Here is a 22242-nt window from a genome sequence, read left to right as displayed (position 1 = left end):
CGGTACTGCTCTGAAGTGAAGAATGAGGCTTGGATGAAGGAGGCCTTAATTGAAGTGCTCGGTGGGAGACGAGAGTGAGGTAGAGACCTGTCTATGTGAGTTAGTGCTCAAGTGCAGCCGTCAACTTTGGCCCACAAGATCCTATTGCTGAGTGAAAGATCATGATTGACCTGTTCAACCACATGTAGAGGGAGAGGACAATTCAAAAGACGCAATTTGGGAGGAGACACAAAATTCAGTAACAGCAGGGTGTGAGGGGCATGTCTCATCAGATGTACCAATGGAAAAGGGCTCACCAAAGTGATTAGATTTTAGTCTGGGGATCACCTGGGACTTGTTTAACAAACACTGTTTGGAAACCGTTCCTCGTCTGGCTAAGATGGATGTCTGCACAATTCGTCCTGCAGACTTTGAGATATTTTAATCTGGACCAAAGTCGTGGATAAACATTTCCATTCCTACATATAGAGCCCTGGCAAATTTTCATTGTCATTTTCTCTGTTTTTCCAGTGGCATGTCTGACCAGAGCCCATGATAGGCACCAGTGGAGAGTGGTGACTCAGCTAAGCCTGAGTGCTTCTGAATGCTGACTCAACCTGATATTCTGAACCTCCATCACACAGTCCTGTCCACTGGTTTTCATTCTCTTTCCCCTTTTACACTCTCCTCCTCCTCCTCAGAGCCCCCCCTCTCTGTCCTGTCTGCTCTGATGAAGACACACTACAGGGTGTGGGCAGAGATGGAGGGCAATCTATTTCTCTCACTCTCCTCTTTTTTCCATCCCACTATGCTGTCCCTCTTTCCTTCCCTGTCTCTGTAACCTTAACCCACATGTCTTCCTTCCCACCTATTTGACTTTTTACCATTAATACTCCAACCTCTGCCCTCATGTGCCTTTCCCAGTAAGCTGTCAGTTGGGTGTGTGTGTGTTTGAGTGTATGAGATTTTCTTCCTTGATGGGTACTGCCTTGGCCTCTAATCTCTCTTCTGGTTTGATGTAATTAGAGCTAATGAAGATTCCCTGATCCTGTGAGCGGCTTGTCCCCGTGGGCCACAACAGCGTGGAAAACTAGAAAGAGCCAGGGAGCAGAAGAGCACTGATAAAAGAGACACAGGCTCATTTAGCACAGCCGATAGCTATGTTGTTCTGCATTTGTGTGTGTTTGTCTGCGCAAGTCTGTGTGTGTGTGTGTGTGTGTGTGTGCTTATTTGTTTAGAAAGATTGATTCCCTGCTGATGCTGTGAGCAGCAACGCGATTACCTTGGCTCATAGCAAAGTGTTGTTGTGTGCATGTGTGTACGTGTATTTAAGTGTCTCCATCGAGAGGATTGGCAGAGCCCTTGCAGACTTAGGGCCAGTTGCAGAAAGCAGTAGACAGGCATAATCCTTCATAGCCGTCCTAAACACTTAAATACACAGTGTAGCAGCTCCCCTAAATCTGACAAGGCAGAGGCAGATACAGACACATCCACACTTGCACACTCAAACACACACACACACACACACACACACACACACACACACACACACACACACACACAGACACACATCTTGGCCTTACACCAAGAGGGAAAAAACCCTTTAGGCTCCCATGACATGTAACCCTTCACATTTCCCCGTAGAGACAGCCCTCCTCCCCCTTCCTCCTCCCAATCTGGCCCAGTGGGGGAAGCTTTGATGGCGGCGCTGAAAGGGTCTACTTACATCCCAAATCTCCAGGCTACGTGATCGGCTGTGATCCAGCTGGGGGAAGAAAGAGAGAGAGCGATGAGGGAGTTACAAAGGAAAGGGAGAGCGTGAGCGGAAGAGAGACTTGTGTGACTGCGGAGGGGAAAAGCTGTGCAGCTGTAGCTATTAATAAGCCGAGAGTGGAAAGAGAGAGCCGAGCCCGGAGATTAAGGCTCTGTCCCAATTCTCATTCCACCGCCTCCTCTTCTTGGCCTCCTCCCCTTTTCCTCACCCCCTTAACTACCCTCAAAAACAATTCATGCCTTTCCTATTCACCACAAGAATTGGAGAGTGTGAGGGGGCATTTTACGTGATTCAAAGATGTGTTGATAATTGCCCGTTTTTATCACATTAAATCTTATGACAGAAGGAGCCTGACGAGAGCTGGAATAAGGCCAGTGCTGTGGCCCTCCATAAAAGGAAAGATATAACACAAAATACGCAGTTGTTGGCTGACAAAACAATAAGAAAAACTATGCTATAGCTGGATGGCTGTACTTACCACCAGGCTCCTGCGGGGCCGTAGTAACCCTTCAGTAGCGGTAAAGAGGCCATGACCAGAGGCACCCCCCATGCCATCAGATGGTACAACCTGATAAAAGGCAGACATTTATTTCATTACGAGCACAGAGAGTGGGGAGCTTTGGTGTAGATGTAGATGTGGTGCAGGTGTAGACGAATGCCTATACAGCCAGACTGCCAATTACTCATGGTAATATAAACCATAATTACCCTCACTGTTGTGGAAAAGATGATTTGCAGGGGAGACGTCTGCATTAAACCACAAAGAGGATGCAGAGCCTCACTCAGCTGGTGCTATAGCGACTAATAAATTTGAGGACAGGGATGGATAAATTGTGGCTGAACGTAAGAGTATAAAACAGCCTACTTTTATATAAAAAGGTTTCGTAAAGATACAGAAGCTTATATCAGTGGTAGTCATCTGAGAAGTCTGGAAAATCCCAGTCGATGAACATGACTGTGTGAGTGTGTGTCTCAGATGAGGTGTGTGCTCCAGTGTCTTGGGCGTCAGCGAGGCCATCGATACTTTATAGAGTGGAAGTCCTTCCCTGACCTGTACCAAGTGCGGTCAATCGAGCAGTGGTGACACGGCTGACACACACTCAATCCCGCTTGAATTGTGCATCACACATGCCTTCTAACTCTATTTCACTGGGGCACACTATTCTCCCCGCTGTACCCCCATCTGATGGACAGCAGTTCGAGTGTGTGGGAGGTGGTGGAGAAAGAGAGATGGCTGGTGGTTTAAATAGAACAGTGGGAAGGAAGGAGATGTATAGATCTAGAAATGTATAGATCTAGAGAACGTGTGTGTTTACGTCAAATACATGAGTGACTATGTGAGAAAAGGAAATGGAGGAGCTAAAAACAGAAATAAATAGAGCAACTGCATGGAGCAACAGAGAAAGCAAAGGAGGGAGAGTGAGAAAGAGACACACACTAAGAGAGAGAGAGTCTGTGTGGTGGGAGGAGAGATACAAATGGTGAAATCAGTGCTGCTAGTCCAACTGGTGCGGGTGGGGGGCTTGTCAGGAAATCAATGTAGAGAGCTTGCAGACCCACAGCTTTGAGAGGGAGATGACGAGGTCCGGAGCTGCGCGCAACATGAGTTTAATGAGGCACAGCAGGACTGCTCTGCACTCTGCATTTCATACACCTGCACGCGCGCGCACACACACACACACACACACACATACACACACACACACACACACACAGCAACCTCTTGAGGTTCAATCTCATTTCTCACCATCTCACTCGTTTTTTTTTTACCACCCTCCTTCAGCTTAACCACTATCTCTCTCTGCCCTTAGATTTGGTCTGTCTCAATCCGTCCTTCACACGCACATAAACATACATGCACACACACTTCCCATCCTCTCTTGCATCCACTTCAATCACTCTTAGATCATCCAGCCTCCATTCTTCATCTCCCCTGGTGATTTGTTCATTCATAAACCATTACACTGTGCTGCCAATGTGTGTGTGTGTGAGGGAGAGAAAGGTTGGGGGGTTGGGTTTGGTGCCTGAGGGGTAATTGTGCATGCATGCAAAGCCACCTACACGCTTGCCTAAATGCATACAACTTATCTATGAGCAGTCAAAACACACCAGCCCCCCTCATGTCTTGTCTTCTCTTTACTCTGAACCAATAAACCACTCTAAGGTTTTTCCATTCACATTATGTGAGACCAGCCACAAACAGATACATCCTCCACCCACATTATTCTTTCTGATCTTAGGCAGCTTTCAGACAGGTCTGAAAACGTGCTGACACACCAGGGGAACCACAGGATGGGGGGGCGTCCACATGACGCAATGTTGTTTGGCAAAAAACTTTTCCAGCAACACAATGCGATGTCATCTATTAAGGAGCTACACTGGCCAATCATACATCCAACAGTGCATTCCTGGTGCATTGTGCATGCACCTTTTACCTCAAGGTCATCTCGTCATCAACCCTTTCCAAAGTTGTTCAATACTGTGACTTTTACTAACCACCGTGTCGTGTTTTGGCATCTAATAAGATTTTAAACCCATAAATCTGTTTATCCAGCTGGACTTTCTGGATTGTACTTGAGTTGTCTCGGTGGTACATGAAACAACGCTCAACAATGGAGTCCTTTGTGTTATTTTAACACACAGCAAATGTCTGTGTGTACAAACTTATAAGAGATATTCAGCTGACGGGCTATGAAGTGATCTGATTTCATCCTGCCCTAGCTGCCCCTTTCACTGTGCCCATAAAGCCGTCTTCTTCTGAGTTATACCACTATTATATCGTCTGGCTTATTGCTAATCAATGCAGGGAAACTCCCAGGGGGTGGAGGTGGGAGGGAAGCATCTCTCTTTACCAATCCAACCCCTCACAAACACTTTGGTAGGAGGGGTGTGCACAAAACACACATCTACAAGATACAACCATGAACAATCAACTTGCCTTAGCAAACACAGTTGCTCCTAACTTGTTAAAGCTGCCTCTTCGTCTTCCACCTACAAATTGCATGCATTTTTTTAGATTGCGTGTCGGTGTCACAAAGCTCTGTGCTAGGATAGAAAATGAGAAAATACCTCACACACAGACACACACACAAAGAAAATTCACACTTGTACTGTGGAGAGTGCTCATGGGAGTTTGAGCGACAGAAACATAGAGCGGCAAAGCGTGAAGATGGGTGCGCATACATGCACATTCACACATACACAAACACACACACGCACTTTAGGGCTGACACTCACTCCCTTTTCAATTAGAGCGTCGGCTGGCTGGAACAGAGAACGGGGAGGAGGAGGAGGAGGAGGAGGAGGATGGGGAGGAGGAGGCTGTCAGTGCTCTGCAAGGAGACACATGCTCTGGCAGACCAAAGAGACGTACACACATGAAAACACACCCGGAAACTAGCAGCCATAACAAAACAAGAAATATAGATTACATACTTACATACATACATACGAACTTCTTGTGCATTGAAATAATTGGTGTATTATATATTTTCCAAACAAATTTTATTACCTAAAAACTGACGGGATAATGAAAATAAATGTTAGTTTCCACTTACTCACATGTCATATCTCTTTGTGCTTATTTCTCTGACCAGGTTGAGGTACAGGTTCAGAGTGATAAGGCAAACCCAGGCCAAAGCGCTCCAGTCTGCAAAGGGAAACATACAAAAAACCAGCAAGGTCAAATTACAACACAGCTCCCTGCCACAAAGCCTGAGCCTTCAAACATACACATATGAGAGAGAGAGAAAGTGTGTGTGTGTGTGTGTGTGTGTGTGTGTGTGTACGCAAGTGTTCCACTTTTTGATAAATGAAGGCCCATTCTGCAGTAATATGAGGGAAACCTGTGGCTTAGGGTGATGGATGAGAGGGGGGAGCTCAGAGAGAGATAATGATGAACTGTGGAAAAGCAAAGGGAGATAACACAGGAGTGTGCACGAGAAAGGAAGAAAGGAAGAGGTGTGTGGGGTGCAGGGATGCGAGGTTAGTGGGGGGGGGGGGGGGGTGAGCAGAGTGGACTAGATCGAGTGTAAAGACATTGGAAAGAAAAGAAGAAATGAAGAAAGGAGAAGGAAGGCATAGTCAGCAGAAGGAAGAAAAAATGAATGTATTTTACAGAGGCAAGGAAGAAAGTCTAGGAAGATCACTTCTCTTTTTCCGCCCTTGTATTCAGCCCTTTCTTTTGTGTGTAGGTGTGTTTCTGTTGACAGGACAGGCAGGGCCAGTCGTCACAATGATGGATTCTCTGAGCCACATACTCAGCTTACTGAGGTTCATGCAACAAACTCTCCACACATACACACGAAACACGCACTCCTTTTCCACTTAATGATGCTTAAGGAGAAGGACTAAGAAGAAGGCAGGCTGTCAGCGTCATTATCACAATAAATCACTGTCATTTTGATAGCGAACGCTTCTTACATAACCACACCGTAGCTGAAGGTTCGCTTTAACTTAAAAACGCATAGCTCAGCTTCACCACCTGTTCTGATGCTGCCCCTGCTACCATATCCTTCTATTTCAAACACATTTCATAAAATTTTATTGGTCAGAGTTAAAAGCAGAGCAATGTGATGTGGCTCCCACTAGACTTGACGTTTCGTAACAGAATAAAGTGCCTGTTAGGCTGGTGGTCCTAAGCGTGAGGATCCTCATGATAAACTGAGGTGACTCACACAAACCCTAAAGCACTGGCCCATTGCCCTGTATAAATCTGAGCGTTTGTGTGTCTGTATGTGCATGCAATCGGTCTGCCTGACCGATACTACAAGTCTGGTGAAGTGTTAGCAGCCAGTCCTAACTAGGACTATTTATGCTAATCAAGGCTTAAGGAGCTGTAATTGCAGCCACAAGCAGGAAGTCAAATAAAACCAGGCTTTTTAATGCAAAATGAAATCTGTCTCATCAGTATGAACAACAAAGAAGTCTTCTCTTTTCTCACAAAATGCCTATAGATGCCCCTGATTAAACATATTAAATGCTCCAGTCCTGGACAGTCATTGGAGGAAAATAATAGAAGGGACGGTAATGAAACAATCAGGCATCTGGATTGAGGGCGTTATTATGAATGGCTGCAATGGGCCAATAATTTCACAGCATGGCGCTGACTCCCACACCCGCAGCCAGTGTTACACCATGGCTTCGGGTGTGGTATTCTTTGCATGGGTGTGTGAATATGATTAAACTGTGGGCAATTTAACCTATGCTTTACATCATTGACAGCTAGTGTGAATCCAAACACCAAGCGAAAAAAAATCCTACATTGAAATCAGTGGGCTACCTTGGGAGAAATATTGTAAACTCACTGTTAAATACATCAGAAACAATGTTAACTGAGACACAATATATTACTTATTACCATTTTTTTCTTACCAAAGTAAGTTAACCACCAGGCCTGGAAGTCACAAAGAGATCCTTCTGGATGGGACTCACCCTGGAGAAGAAAGGTAAAACAACACAGAAAAACACTTCAGAAAACCTCTAAAAAAGCTGCAATATATACGTGTTAAGTGAAACAGACAGGAGTAACTCACCATGACATATGCTACACTGTCGAAAAAGGCGGCTACAGTCAGGCTGAGAATCATCTTCTGTACGGAGAAAATGAGAGAAAGACATGAAGGGGGATTCTCTAACAGAACATCCATAATAAAAAAAAAAATTCAATGTATTTATAGAGAGAAGGGCAAATTATAGATCAAATGATCACTGATGTGGCTGACAGCTTAGCATACAACGTCCCCAGTGACAACAGAGGCGAGAGTACCCTTAATTCCTTCTATACAAACTGAACTCAGTGTGTTTTTATAAAATGAATCAATAATCTGTGTGGTACAGAATTCTGAGAAGGCATTTGCTATGCAATATAACTATCAACTATGCCTACAGAGGTGCCTCCAAGCTGTGGTTGCAGTAGACACATGGAGCCAAAGACAGAAAAAGTACACACACACTCACAAGTTTAATCAGTGTCCAACAATGACCCTGCCAAGGCCACACAGGAAGAGCCGGGGGAGGAGAAAGGGAGGAGGATAGAAAGGGGGAGACCAAAAAAAGACTGCAGTACAGCCAGGGAGCACTAAAGACTACTGAATGTTAGATGACCTTCATAAGGAGGTAACCTCCATCCCCTTACGAAGGTCCAAGGGTTTATGTTTACTCCAAGGGTTTATGCGATATAGGAGAGGAGGAAGAAGATCAGAAGGAGGTGAGGCCCCGCTATGTGACCTGGTCCAGAAGTAATCATTTACTTCAGATTATGAGGAAAACATGCAGCGCTGTTAAACTAGATGGGCTTGGTGGGCTGCCTTAGAAAACAAACCAAAAAAAGAACTACTTCACAGGTACAGTAGACAAGTGGCAGACTCAACAAAAACTTATATTTTAGCCAAATTTGTAGCTCAAAGAATTTTTTTTAATGCAGAACATAATTAATGCCTAAATTATAATTGCAAGATTATTCATTTGGTGGTGGTGGGGTGGGGTGGGGGGGGGCAAAAGATGACGGCCATTATCAGAGAACAACCATGAGTCAATTAACTAATCTGTGCATTTTAATTGGTTTAAATTATCCCAAGATTTGCAATGGCTTATTAAAATACATTTCCGGTGGCAACAAAGCAAACAACGAATGGAAATGGACCACACATTGTAGTGTACAAATTTACCTGAGCTAAGGAGTGATACCGACGAAGCAGCCAGATGATGAACAGCATGAAAAGACTGAGAAGTGAGAAGAAAGAAAACAGTTAAATGTTTCTTGCTGAATGCAGAGGCTATAATTTGATCAAACGATAGTGATGATGACGAGGATGATGATAACAACTCCTACACTCTGCCTTATCACCTTTACACCTCATGATCATTGATGATGACAGCATTGCTTGCAAAACTAAATCTAGTAAAACCTGTTAGTCCCAAAACCTGCCAAAGATCTGCTCAGCAACATCTGAAAAAATGCAGTTTATCAAATGACTAAAAAAAGGCCACATTTAAAATTCCAACTAATTTCTCTTGTGCTAAAGTTTGCCTTTAAAAATTATGTTTAAATTATGTCTAAATATTGAGAGCTAATGCTGCAGTTCCAGTCATGTTGGTACACCCTTATCTTTAAATGACAAAGTGACAAAACATTTTTTCCCCTAACATAATATTTAATACACAATTAGCTATTAAAAATGTTTCTTCATCAGAAATACATTAGTTCAATTTTAATTAATTTATGGAGGTGGACTTTTTCCCTAATTTAATTTCCATTATTTTGCTATCAGTATTTTATGCATTCCTTGATCATTTCTGGTTTGATAATGAAAGAATATTTGTACCAGCTGAATGTCCAACATTATTAAAAACTTAACTCTAAACCTAGTAGAAAGAAAGAAAAATATATAAATATACATATTTACCATCCTACTAAAGAGAAGGTTCCTGTGGCTCGTTTTACTGTTAAAATCCAGACCTGTAAATCAGAAAAAACTTATTACTAAATGGCAAACAAATAATAAAAACAGTGCATCAAAGCTGACTTATGCCTTACTTTGCATTTTTTAAGTAAAGCATTGTGGAAACTGCTAAGAAGAGCAACAGCAGTATTCTGCTGCCATCATGCTAATCATAAGCTAAGAAACTGCTGAGTTGACAAAACTGCTGTTTCTTTCAAGCAACTTTGGTGTGTGTATGTGTGTGCAACTGAATGTTACCTCCACATGCATCTGACCTGTATTGTATGAACATGCTCTAAAAACACAGAGGGCTATTAAATAACAAAAGTGTGGAGTAAAATACAGATAGTCAGACGTCCTAACATGGCTAGAGCCTGACACTTTACATACCTTGTACATTGTAACATGCAAAGCATGCAACCTGAAACTTTCAGAGAGTTATTCAGAGAGAAACAAACAAAAAATGTAAAAGACTGAAGGTATGACAAGAATGGGACTTGTGAAACTCAGGCCTGTAAGCTTCAAGGGAAAATGAATAAGTCAACAGAAGTCTTAAAGCAGTGTATATCCACTTCCAGTTGTGCGACACCACTGCTGTGGATAAGCAGTGTCAAAAACCTGAACTGCTGACGGTTACAAGAAAGAACTACCTTCAGTGTTAAGTCTGATGACCTGTAATTACCTCAGCAAAAATACTGCAATCTCATATGCTGCATCATAAAGAAAAGAGGGACATCTATTGCCGAAAATAAATTTGACTCATTTCATCAAATACCTTGAGGTAGATTTTAAATTTCTTTTGCACTAATGTTAGATTTCTAACAGAAAAGATTTGTTTTATAAGATGAGTATTTATTTCACAGACATTTTCCCAATTTTCCCAATTTATTACAGTTCTAATTATATTTGAATGGTGGCTCCCAACATGGAACTGCAGGGGTGTTAAAAAAAGCTTCACGAACTTTACATTTTGTTATTGATAGTTTCATAAATAGTGGTTAGTGAAAGTTGATTATGTCACTTTTGAAATGGTTGTTTTCCCCCATGATATGAATGTCACTCAAACACTTGAACTGTAGTTGGTATGGAAAATCAGTCCTATCATGTTGAATTCTGCATCTAGTCTCTCATCTGCCCAGCATTTGTCAGCCTTGATTAATGCAACAACTTATAAGCATATTTCCTAACTAGGTTATTTTAAAGATTTAAAGTGCAGTCATGAAATATTTATCCTCATATTTCCTTACATAAATCCTGAGGTATTTGGACTAAATTCCACAATCACCTGTAGATTTGATGCAGTCTAATTGGAAGTTGTGTTTGTGAAATTCGAACATGTTTAAGTTATGTGGTCAGTTAGCAGCCCAGTAGGTCAATGGGTAGAGAAGAAGTATGGGATGCAGGAGTTGTAGGATCAAATCCCAGCCTACCCACCAGGTGTGTCCGTGACCGATTCACCCAGGCCTACGCTGAGGGCTGCCCACTGCTCCCCCCCAGGTGGATGGGTTAAATACAGAGAAAGAATTTCATTGTGACATGTATGTGCTCACTGACAATAAAGGGTATTTTTCTTCTAGATGTTGACACCATGGTATTTTTCATTCCACAGCCATTTTTTGTTGTTGCATTGGATTGCAATATGTTCTTGCAGCAGTGGAAAAAAGACATTAGGAATAAAAAATAATTGTAAGACAAGGAACTCAACATATGTGTTTATCTTTACTAATACTGACCAAATTAAACCTTTCCGCAGTTCCGGGATTGTTATGCCTGATCTAGCGTTGTATAAGATTAAGCAACAACGAGACTGTTAAGTAGTTTTGGTAATACTCCGTTTGTCAATTAGTAAGCTAACGTTATCTTTTCATTAGCGGGTGAGCCAGTTAAGCCATTTTGGTGGCTGTTTGAATGAAAGAGTTGCAATAAAATGTTAATATTCAGGGCAATTAATGCAGCTAATTAGGGTGGTAGATGACTGACAGTTTAGTTGCCGTTACGGTTTAGCCCCAGGAAACATGCAGCATTCAGGTCTCCATTCATCACCTTGATCAATCAAAATAATCAATCAAAAAATCAATATCAATCAATAAACAATCGGCTCGAGTGAATAATTCATAAAATAGTTAGCAACTTAGCTAACGGTGAAACGTTTTGGTTAGCTGAGTAGCTAAGTAGCTCAAAAGCTAAAACTGAGTTTACAATGAGGATAGATACTTACGCAACGATAATCTTCCGAATCTGTATTAAAAAATACGCAGCGTGAATCGTTACTCGTTGACTTTGGATTCTGAATGTCCATTTTACGCTAAAGATTAATTTTAGATAATTTCGCTTGGATTTGTTTTTGTTTTGGGTAGCTTGTATTCTTTTTCCTGATTGTAGGGTGTCCCCAAAGGGACAAAAAGTGTCCCCGGCACAGTCGAAAGGCGAAATGTTCGTTCAGCGATGACTCATAGATTACATTTTTACTTTATAAGTATCTATTTTATAATCCAGTGCTGATGTGCCTTACTTCACTACACAAATAAATAATTAAGACATTATTAATGACCTTAATGCCACTTGCACAGGTTGTTGACGTTTGTTTTATAAAAGTCTGTATGATTCAGTCGGGGAAAGCACCCAAACTACTGTTTGTGTGGGATTTTTACTGCAAATTTACTGCTGCTAAAGGCCTATTCTGTAGTTTTTAGCCCACTACATTACTGTTTACGTTACAAAACTACATTTTAATACCACATGTATAAAATATGATGCACTGCATAAATTCCTCTGCCAACCAGCTCATTATCATAAGTGGTTGAATTTCACCTCCACCAGCTACAATATTAAACTGCCTCTTATTGACAGGAATATATTAATTAGTTATGTATCATAAAAGTAGGTCCACGGCAGAAACTGGGGAGGGTTGTGTCAGGAAGGGAGTAAAAACAAAAGCTGTGCCAAGTCAACGTGTGGACCAACGATCCACTGTGGCAACCCTGAACTTACGGGATAAGCCGAAAGCACCAAAAAAAAAATGTTAAACTTCACTGAAAAACATGCCTAACTTAAATATATACTACAGCTGAGAATGTATATGTATGACATTAGGCTACACCAAGTAACAACTTGTGTCCATAGTTTCCACAAGAACATGGTAAACAAAAATCACTAAGTTGACATTTTTGCATTGTGTGGGTTTGTTTTCTCAAAATGTAAAGGTGTAAAGAGAGAGTAAGAGGTGAAAGTTGGTATGTCGCACATTCGACCTATTGATACTGAAACTGCCCCCAGTTCTCTCAGTGACCTTTGGGGCTGTTACTGCCAGTCACTCAAACAACAATCAAATGTGTTGTTTCTTTTTTTCCACTTGCCATAGTCTTGCCTTCCACCTGGCAAGGCAACAGAAAAAGTATCCATTCACTCTCTCCTTACAGTATGTAGCCTACAAAAACTCTAAAGAGCAAAACTAACTTGATTTCAGGGCAAGTTGCGCTTCATATGTATCTTAAAATTAAAGCGTAAAGTATTTGCTGTTAAAGTTTTTTGTCTTTTATTCAACGATAAAGACACGTCACTGTAAACTGGTAATTTTATGAAAATGGTTTGCTGGTGCATGTCGCCTCATTGAACAAACCACCCTTTAGCCTCGGGCTCTTTAGTTTCACAGTTCAAGGTGTTGTCACTTGAAGTTCTAACTGACAGCCAACATTCCTTAAGCTGCAGGAATCTGCCTCTCCCTTAAAACACAAGTAACATCTGATGGGTGAAGAAAACCTACTGTAGGATTGTTGCTAATAAATTTACTTACAACAACACATTAGGTGATTCCTTTGCTTTTTCCCCTCCCTTGAATCCTGCCTTACCGACAAACCTACAGTGTCATTAGCTGTCTCTTGTTGTATAATAATGAACCCCATTCTGAAGTAAAGATTGGACGTAATATAAACTTTACCTTTACAAAAGGTAAACCCTTGAACAGTTGACAAAAGGACAGCAACAGTTATGGTCATAGACTGTAATATATTAAACAGTGCAGGGTTCATTCTGCACAGCAATTACATGACCTGTTTTCAAAAGCGATTCCCAAGACCAGATGCAGGAAACCGTGTTTCTGTCTTAACGATGTTGAGTTTTGACAGATGTCGTGTCAACCTGGTCCTTTGTTACCACCCAGATTTTTTCAACACTATATATAATTTGAAATGACAGTTCACTGTGTTGCCAGAGTTCTCCTAAAGAAACAATAATTTCTTTCATAGATACTTTAGGACATTAATACCATCTAATATTTGTGCATTCTGAGTATTTTAACGTACAGGCTTCTTGGTTAAAGTGGGAGAGCTCTGCTATAAGTGAGGCACGCTGCAGAATAAGCACAAAACCATAAACACATCTAATGCAGCCTAATTCAGTTTTCATTGTATTTGTTCCCTTGAATTTTAATACAACTTCAGTCCTGTAAATATAATACACAACAAACGCAGTGCATTTATAAAAAAAAAAGTTTATTGTAGAAACAAATATCAGTAAAAAAACAGTGCAAAAGCATTGGCTTGTTTTGACAGATGGACACCTCTAGTAATAGCAAATAAATGGCAACAACAACAATGCATCTCGTGGAAACTCTCATTATTCTCCGTGCAGAAGAATTATCAGTTGATTCCAGTTCATTGACCATGTAGGACATTAGGAGATCACAGGCAGACACAGTAAGCATCTGTCTCCTTCCATGTGAGCACAACGTAAAGACAAAGACATATCAGTTTGAAAGTAGCACTGGTCATACAAAGACAAAACCATCTGAACACACTAACATCATCAGCATCACAAAGCGGAAGCTAAATCTTTTGTCAGTATCCCCCTTAGGCAGGTGGTTCAAATGACAGGTCCTGTAGTTCATATAGTCCACTTCTTCTCCAACTTTGAAACATTTGGCTCTCGATGTGAGGTAATAAATTATACTTTAAATAAAGGTTTAAATATGTTTCATCTGTGTATCACTGGGAGCATGACGTGTACAACACTTTGGAGTGCAAAACATGTAACAGTGTAGTGTTAAGTACACAACAGCTTTCTTCAAGATCAACACATCTACAGTCAATACCACAGGGCAGACCAACAGCATGTAGGCCTACAGACAGAAAGGAGCTGCCTATCAAATACCATTCAATAATGAGTCCATTCATTTCATCAGTAGTAACAGCAGCAACAGCAGGAGGATAAACAACGCCCGTTTAGAGAAATCACTTCAGCCAGTCCAATAAGAAGAAATCTGGCCTTTCAGCTTTCGTGCGCTCCAGATTTAATGGCCCCATCCTCCGATGCCAATCTCCTGTTTGTAGCGCTTGGTGAGACAGTTGGCCTGCAGCGTAAGCTTGGACAGCACCCCTTGCAGCCCGGTCAGATGGTACTGGAACTGCTTCTCCAAATCCTCATCATGGTCTTCGTCCTCTTCTGATGAGGATGACGATATAGAGGAGGAGGTGGATGCGGACGAGATCGTGCGGGTGATCTTCATGCTCTCCCTGCGCCTCTCATCAGCTGTTGCGCACCGGACCCCCCACTCGATGTCCCTGCGGATGGACTTCAGGACCTGGTAATAGCTGTACATGTCCCCCTCGTCCACGTCCGATTTCAATGAGCTCAAATCCCTGTCCTCATCCAGTGGGACGTCCCGCAGCAAGCTCGGCACCATGATAGTCTGGTCCATGTTGTTGACAGCGCCGATGAAGCGGTTCATGGCGTTGAGGAGGGAGTTTTTCTGGTTGGGAGTTTCTATCAGCTGCATCATCATCTTGGAGGCGATCGTTGCTCTTCGGATACAGAGGGGAAAGCGCAGATCCGAGTTGATTCTCCTCTGTGGGCGCCTTCCGTTAAATCTCGGCTGATCGGCTTAAATAAGCGTCTGCTTGTCTGTCACGCTGCGTCGGGGATTGTCTGGCTTTGAAATAAGGCGAGCTGCGCTGTTGGTGCGGCACGGTTCTGAAATTTCCCCCTTTGATGAGTGTTTGTGCCCTTCTCGTAGTTTCTGATTCATGGGATGATGGGTGCGCCTTTAAATAGAGCACCGATTCAGGTGGTTTCGTTTTCCATGGGCGGTCCCACAACCCGCTTGTCAAGTTCTTCCACTGCCGCAACAACTGAACCTAAATGACCTGTAAAAGCCTAAGCCCCACCAGAGCAGGGAGGAGTGGCCTCAAGAACGCAGACATCACTTAGATCCACAATCCTTCAGCTCCACGGTCAAACTTTAAAAGTGAACACAACAGCTGACAGCTCGTGGATCAACACTGTCTCCTCTAAAAACTTCACATGCAGTGAGCTGTCCTTTGAGTCTGAGCTGTGCTGTATAAGAAATGACGGACATTACATCAGCACGTCCCACATTCTGTTCCGATGAGCCAGGCGCATCCAGGGTGAGGCCTAAGCGGGCGCGCCGGTTTATGCATATTCATCAAGCAATCCATCAGCCCACTGCTTCAGCCTCGCCCTAAGCCAATCCGATGGCGATAGAGGCGGGACAAGTCCATGCTGGACCAATGATGAGGACACTGTCGAGTCGCTTACATATAGAAAACAGCCGACACGTGGCCGAAGTCTCAAGCTTTTGAATACGATTTTGATTTAACTCACACAGACTGCGTTTCTGTGTGTCGCAGCAAGTGAAAGAATTATTGAGAGCTAATTAGGTACTAATGCAATCATATATATGAAAACACATGCGTTCAAAATCCCAAAAAGCTAAACCAATATAACCATGCACCAATGCTTGATCAGCACGTTACTGCTGTAACTGCAGAAACTACTTAGTAAACAGTTATTATGTAATTTTTCTTTTCTTCTTTGACAAACGAAAGACGTTCACTTCATTGAGACTCATGTTTTCTATGTTTAGTGGCACCTGAAACATCCTCAACCTATAGTCGTTTGTATGTTTGCTAGAGTCATTCTAATGTTACATTTCTTGTATGGCAATGCAGACAAGGGATCCACCTCTGTTATCCTTCCAGAAATTTCTTTCATTTTGTTCAGAAGGGGTGGGGGCAAGTTTTTCTTTAGATGAACAGAGACTCCAGAGAGAAGGCATGAAGTGAATGTAAAGCCTCTTGAGGCCAGTGATTTGTGAGATACTGAAATTATTTAGTACGTTATTTAAATGAAAGCATCTCAGAACATTGCAGATAATATTTTAAAAGAGTAAAACTGCACTTAACAGTAGTTCTAGTTTACTTACTTTCAGTCCACATATTTCTTCGAGTAGATCCACTGATGTTCAACACATATAACAATGGTCACAGTGGGAACATTGTTGCAATTATCTCAGATGTCCCAAAATTATAATGAGTAGTGAAGTAATTGTTGCCACATTAATGAAACCTTCCAAAAAACAAACATCATTATTGCAAATGTACAATTATCACACAATTATTATAGTGCTAGAGTGGCTAATGAAACCGTATAAAATACACCAGCAAGCTCTATAGAAATATTAGTGATGTGTTATTTCCCCTTGGGCTAACTTTAGTCCAAGACAGTTACAGTACTGACAAGCTTTGCAGATTACACTTAAAACCAAGCTGTTGCACCAGCCACTTTCGAGCAGCGATGGTGGCGAGCTGAATTTCCCTGTACTCTTCTAACTATAGCTGCTGGTAAACGGGGGGTGGGGGGGTGGGTCCTGAACACCCCATGAATCAGAAATAGCTCAGCATCAGCACATGTTCTGCTGGGCAGCCTGAAATCTGAGCTTTGGTAAACACCTCTGATCAAGGTGAAACCGTAAAAACATGTTTTCCAGTGAGCAGCCACAAACAGTGTGGTGTTCAATGAAAACATGTATGATTGATTGAAATGTATGAAGTTTAAAATAGACCAAATTGCATTAAGGTGCATAGGTGCAATATGAGAAGGAGAGAGGGTGGAGGAGGCAGGCACAGAAATGTGGCCTGATTGATAAACCATGCCCAGGAAGAGAGCTCAATGGGCACAGCTTGTTCCAGATGCGAGCAAATGAATCAGTGTTCAAAAATTGTTGAAGAACAAGAATGGAGAGACAAAACTTGCTGGGTGAGTTTCTCCTCTCTCGCTCTCGCATCCCACTTCTGCGTCTAATCTTGGTATGTCTCTCGTTTAATTTTTCAGAACAGCTCCCTGGTATGAAGTAAGTGGTGAAAGAAATATTCAAATAATGTAGCGAAGTAAAACTTGACATACCAAAATGTGATAAGTAAAATTATGTCGGTAGCCAAAGTGAGTAAAATACTGCTATTCCGGCAGAATGGGCTCCTGACTTTGTAATGTTTCATTAATGAATTACTTCTTGTAATTTAAAGCAAAAAAAAACCTTTAAAGAAGTAATCGTTTTTTACAATTTATAGCAAATTAACTACAAGTGCATTTTATTTGATTTGTTTAGATTTTAAACATTTCCGTCTAAAATGAATGGGTAATTGTAGCTGTCAAATAAAACAAATATATTTGTGTTAATGTTAATACTTTTCCTTTAGAGATGTAGTGGTGTAAAAGTGTAAAAGTAGTAGTAAACTTAAAATCCTCAAGTAAATCAGAACAGGTTAATACTATTAACTGATGTATACATTACTGTAAAGAATCACGAATACCCTAATGTAAAACTTGTGGTAGTACAAGTAAGCATTATTTTAATGTGGTTGGTCAAGTTGGCTTTAGGCTTTTCCCTTTTGGCTTTTCGCTTTTCAGGGTTCGCCAAAGCAGAACGTGTTCCGCACGTTGATTAGGCTTGGGTTTTCATGCCAGAAGCCCTTTTAGCTGCAGTCCTCCCATTTTATCCGGGCTCAGGACCGGGACTGGCACCAGGGTGGCCGTTGGTGGCTGCGTCGGGCTGCACCTAGTGAGGTGGGATTCAAGCCCGCAGCCTTCTGCATCCCAACCCAATGCTCTACTACTGAGCCACCAGGCCCACTCTTTATACGTGTTTATGTTTCAAAAAATGTGTTTCACTAATATAGATTTTACATCTTAATTTGCAAATGAACTAATTAAACAAAAATAAAAAAGATTAAAATTAAATAATGGGGCATTTAGTCCCACTTAAAAAAATCCAGAAAATCCACATTTAACACTTTACCAGTTATTTACAGTACTCAGCACTTTACTTAAGTTAAAAAATTAAAAATCCCAATTAACCTAATTTGTTCTGTTCTGAATCAAACGGGAAAGTTATTATAAGCTAAATGTACTTAAAGTTAAAGTAATGAAACACTGTTGCCTGTCCTTTATGAGTACAAATGTTAAATGTAAAGCTGCAGACGTTTAATGTCACTGCAGTACCTAAATCCTAAAACTAGTAGAAAGTACAATAGTTTATTCTGGAGGGAGTATTAGTGTAAAGTAGCAGAAAATAGAGATATTCAAGTAAAGTATAAGTATTAGTTGAGAAAATGCAGTAAGTTACTTTTCATTATTGCCTGAAGCCTATTCCCTGTCTTCATGTGCACCCCCTCAGTTCTAAATCTGCCTTGGATGCAAAGCTACATGAACAAATGGACTAATCTTATTCCCTCCTCTGAAGATTAGCTGATCCTAGATTCCGTTAGTAGAAAAGAGGCAGGTCAGCAGAGCAAATGTGCACCGCTGCTAAGCAGAGATCAGATAGGTACAGGAGCTGGCTTTGCATTTTGAACAGGGCTGTCAATCAAGGCCCCACCTCGCTGACTTCCTCTATTCTCCTGCGAAAGGCCTTTCCGCCTGTCAGAGGACGCACTGCGCCTGAATGCAACACTGTAACCTGGATCAGTACGAATGGATTTCTCGATCGAGTGTCATGTCAGAAGCTGAGCATCCACCGATTACGGTGGGTGTCATCATCATCCCACAAGGCTTCAAAGAGTTAGCGAGGGGGGGAAGTGGGCGAGGTGGTGAGGTGGGAGGGGTGGGCTGTTGCACTATAAGAACAGGCAGCTTGAGTGGGAACTCTAGTACTTGTCATCACAAGTGCATGTTACTGAAAAGTGTGAGGCAAGGGTGTCTGAGTTCAGCTGGGAAGCTTGAGGCGAAGCAGCAACAGCAATTAGAAAGACGGCAACAGCGACAACAACAGTGACAACAGCCAGGCAGAGTGGGACGGGCCTGTTATATTACTTTATAAGGTAATAAATGAGGTATCACAGTAAATTAGAGAAGGGAGCTTCTCTGAGATGTGTGTTTGAAATGGTGAAAGTGCTCCTTCTGCAGTTTTCTGAAAATGAAATTCATAATAAGATCATATTAAAGCAGTAATTCCTGTCACAGATTTAATAAGATTTTAAATCTGATTAAACTGCCATTTGAAAACACATTCCTTTCGTATTGAGACTAGTGAGCCACTTAGTGTTATGATAGGAAGCTGGTAATTTTCACAGAAACAAATGATTTTTGTGATGAGCAGCCCTCATTATAGCATATCTGCAGGTTTATAAAGTGGGAAAAGTTACTGTCTTCAAACCAAGGACCTTCTCTTTAAACAAGTAAATAGATGAGTACAGACGACTTAAGTTATGTTCTTTGCAGGAATTTACAATCTGAAAAATTACACTACTACACTACTCTGCCACACTCTGCTGTGTAAGTAAATGTCATACAGGAATTTAGTGGAGTTGACAAATATATTCTCATTAGTTTACAAAGAATGGATACATTTTTTTTTAATTTTATGTTAAGTTTTTTTTTTGTTTTTTTAGACCAAATTTTCTAACCACGAGTTCATATGACTACATGTCTTAGGCCTGTCAGTGATCAGTTGCTTGAATTTACCACTGTGAGTTCATTCAACCCAAATTTCTAAAGAAACTTAATTAGCATATTATTGGACTTCCCAGCATGCATTGTTTGGCAACTTGAAAATCCCAGTGGACCCTTTTTGTGGAAGACTCATTTGATTGAAACTTCCTTTACTTTGATACATACAGAACAGGGGTACTGGAGGGTCTAAAACCCTTTCAACATTACTATGACCCAAAACATCATTAGATTTTTTTGAATTAGAAGTAAAACCCAAAATAAACAAATTAGACAGAAAGAATATACACTTTTTCATTTATTTATAGTGGAAAATGACCCAATCTAAGATGTGTGTGTGGAAATATATGTGAAATCTGCATATTAATTCAGTAAAAGGGGAACATAAAGTCGGGGGTTTCAATTAACGAGATGAGATCATTAGACATGAGTCTAAGAGGCCCTGCCTTTTTAAAGAAGAGGAATCTAGGCCTTTATGATCCAAATCTGATCTTAGCAACACCAGTTTGTTGAAGCGTTGAGCTGTAGAGATGAAATTTCTGAATACTACAAGGAACATTGTTGATGCCCACAAAAGAGTCTGGACCACCAGTCACCTGCCAGGCAGTGTACAACCAGAGAACGTTTAGCACCTTCCCCAGGATGGTAGGTCAAAGGAGATCACATGAGAACAACGCAAAGCATATTTTTTATGCTTCTGGTGCATTTTTTCAGGTTTATATGTGTAAAATGCCCCACAGAGAGCCTCCAAACCAATGTATTTCAGTTAAACACAGCTGAAACAAACAATGTGGCTTCTACATCCATGCCACAGAAGGTCACAAGGAATGCCGGAGGTAACATCCAGGAAACTAGAGGTCTCACTTACAGTGGCTTGTAACAGTGTTAAGTAAAAGTACACAGCAGTTTAGTGGGAAGTTTAGTTTTAGTTTAGTGGAGCACTGCAGGGATAAAGCAACCAGTTTCCAAACATAGTAGTGCTAACTGTCTACAGATTCCTTGAGGCCGTGAGTTCATGGTGGACGACTTTTGGAAGGATATTCATCGGACAGGTGTGACCAGAATGAGAAATCCTATTGATTTTGTTGATGACCTAAATCTGCATTGCGTCATCAGAACCTTGGTGGCGGGAGGATCATCATTTGGTCCTTCTTTTCTGCCATCATTGATTAAGCTTTGAATTCTTAGGTGTATAAGGACATTTGTTGGTAATCGCTGGTTCAAAGCCTACACTTCCTTTGGCGCGAACTACTACGTACACTGAGTTGTGGCTGACTCAGGCTTCTCTGAGTGGAGTCTGCGAGCTCTCCCTGTGCCTCAGTGGGTATTTTGCAGGTTAAGTTCATTTGATTCTCCTACTCTCACTGCTCCCAATGAATTATGTGACAAACAAACAAAAGAAGCAATCGGACACAACACAACATTCAAAGACCAAACCAATGACTCCGGATGGAGGCTTGAACATTGCCCTTACTTTGGGTTGACTTGTTTTTTTAACTGTGTATTTGTGTTTCATGTTGGACTGTACTGTCTGAAAGAGAGATTGAGGAGCTCAGTGTGAGCCACATCATTATTAAACAGCCTACACAAACAAAAAATTAATTACAAAGACCCAATAATGAAGTTATTGAGTTCACACAATAAAATAATGTACACACAACTGGTGTTGGGTGGGCAGACCTTTGGGAAGATTAGAATATCTTACAATGGGTTTCAACATGAGGTGGCAAAGGGGCAGCATAAAGGTTTTCAGGGAGGCACGACAGGGCGTCATCCCCGTGTATCTAGGTCATTTTCATTAAAGTGTTCTTTTTTGGGGGGAGTTGGGGTCCCAGCTGGCCCCCTCTAGATATGTCCCAGATCTGCGGTTTGGGGCCACCATAGGGGTTTGGGGCCAATGCGCATTTGCCTGCTTTGGTAATTGAGCTGTGGGTATAATCAGATATTAAGCGCCTTTATCCTCATAAAAACGTAGCTGATTGCAACCAGGCGTTTTCATAATTTGACTGACTGCTCTTGAACGTGTCCATGCGCTGCGCAGCCCGAGTTTGTGTGTGTCTGTGTGAGTAATAGCGCTTCCCCGGTGGATGACTCCCTCCAGCCTATAACCCATTAAGTGTATTCGGGAGGCGGAGGCGAGGGGGAGGAAGCAGGGCGCGGAAGCCAGCGGCACGCACGCTCCATTAGCGGGCCCACTGCCGCGCCGCGCTGCCGGTAATTTGCGTAACGAGATTGAAGCGAGCCCGGTTAGCGCGGTCTCCCCGAGTAACAAGCCTCTCTTCCACATGTTCTCACCGATTTTCCGCC

General features: G+C 41.8%; 2 protein-coding genes across 5 annotated transcripts in view; both read right to left on the bottom strand.

Moving 5' to 3' along the window:
• si:dkey-100n23.5 overlaps positions 1-11605 on the bottom strand; it is a 42932-nt gene extending 31327 nt beyond the window's left edge. The window contains exons 1-8 of one of the 4 annotated variants that reach the window (XM_067516205.1): positions 11414-11605; positions 9160-9212; positions 8422-8476; positions 7288-7344; positions 7127-7187; positions 5315-5402; positions 2232-2321; positions 1706-1744 (exon numbers count right to left, since the gene is read on the bottom strand). In XM_067516205.1, the coding sequence (XP_067372306.1) occupies positions 1706-1744; positions 2232-2321; positions 5315-5402; positions 7127-7187; positions 7288-7344; positions 8422-8476; positions 9160-9212; positions 11414-11494 (524 nt within the window). In that variant the 5' untranslated portion in view covers positions 11495-11605. Of the gene's footprint in view, positions 1-1705; positions 1745-2231; positions 2322-5314; positions 5403-7126; positions 7188-7287; positions 7345-8421; positions 8477-9159; positions 9213-10629; positions 10649-11413 lie in introns of those variants that run through there. The other 3 variants (XM_067516203.1, XM_067516202.1, XM_067516204.1) reach the window with 3 other exon arrangements.
• Positions 11606-13664: 2059 nt separating this feature from the next.
• LOC137133399 (mid1-interacting protein 1-B-like) lies at positions 13665-15483 on the bottom strand. The gene has a single exon (XM_067516977.1). The coding sequence runs from the start codon at positions 14972-14974 to the stop codon at positions 14483-14485; it is 492 nt and encodes a 163-aa protein (XP_067373078.1). The 5' UTR covers positions 14975-15483; the 3' UTR covers positions 13665-14482.
• Between the last annotated feature and the right edge of the window lie 6759 nt (positions 15484-22242).

This window comes from Channa argus, chromosome 9 (assembly GCF_033026475.1).
Source record: "Channa argus isolate prfri chromosome 9, Channa argus male v1.0, whole genome shotgun sequence".
Lineage (NCBI taxonomy): Eukaryota > Metazoa > Chordata > Actinopteri > Anabantiformes > Channidae > Channa > Channa argus.
The sequence above is the reverse complement of the archived record's forward strand: the minus strand, read 5'-3'. Positions and strand labels throughout refer to the sequence as shown.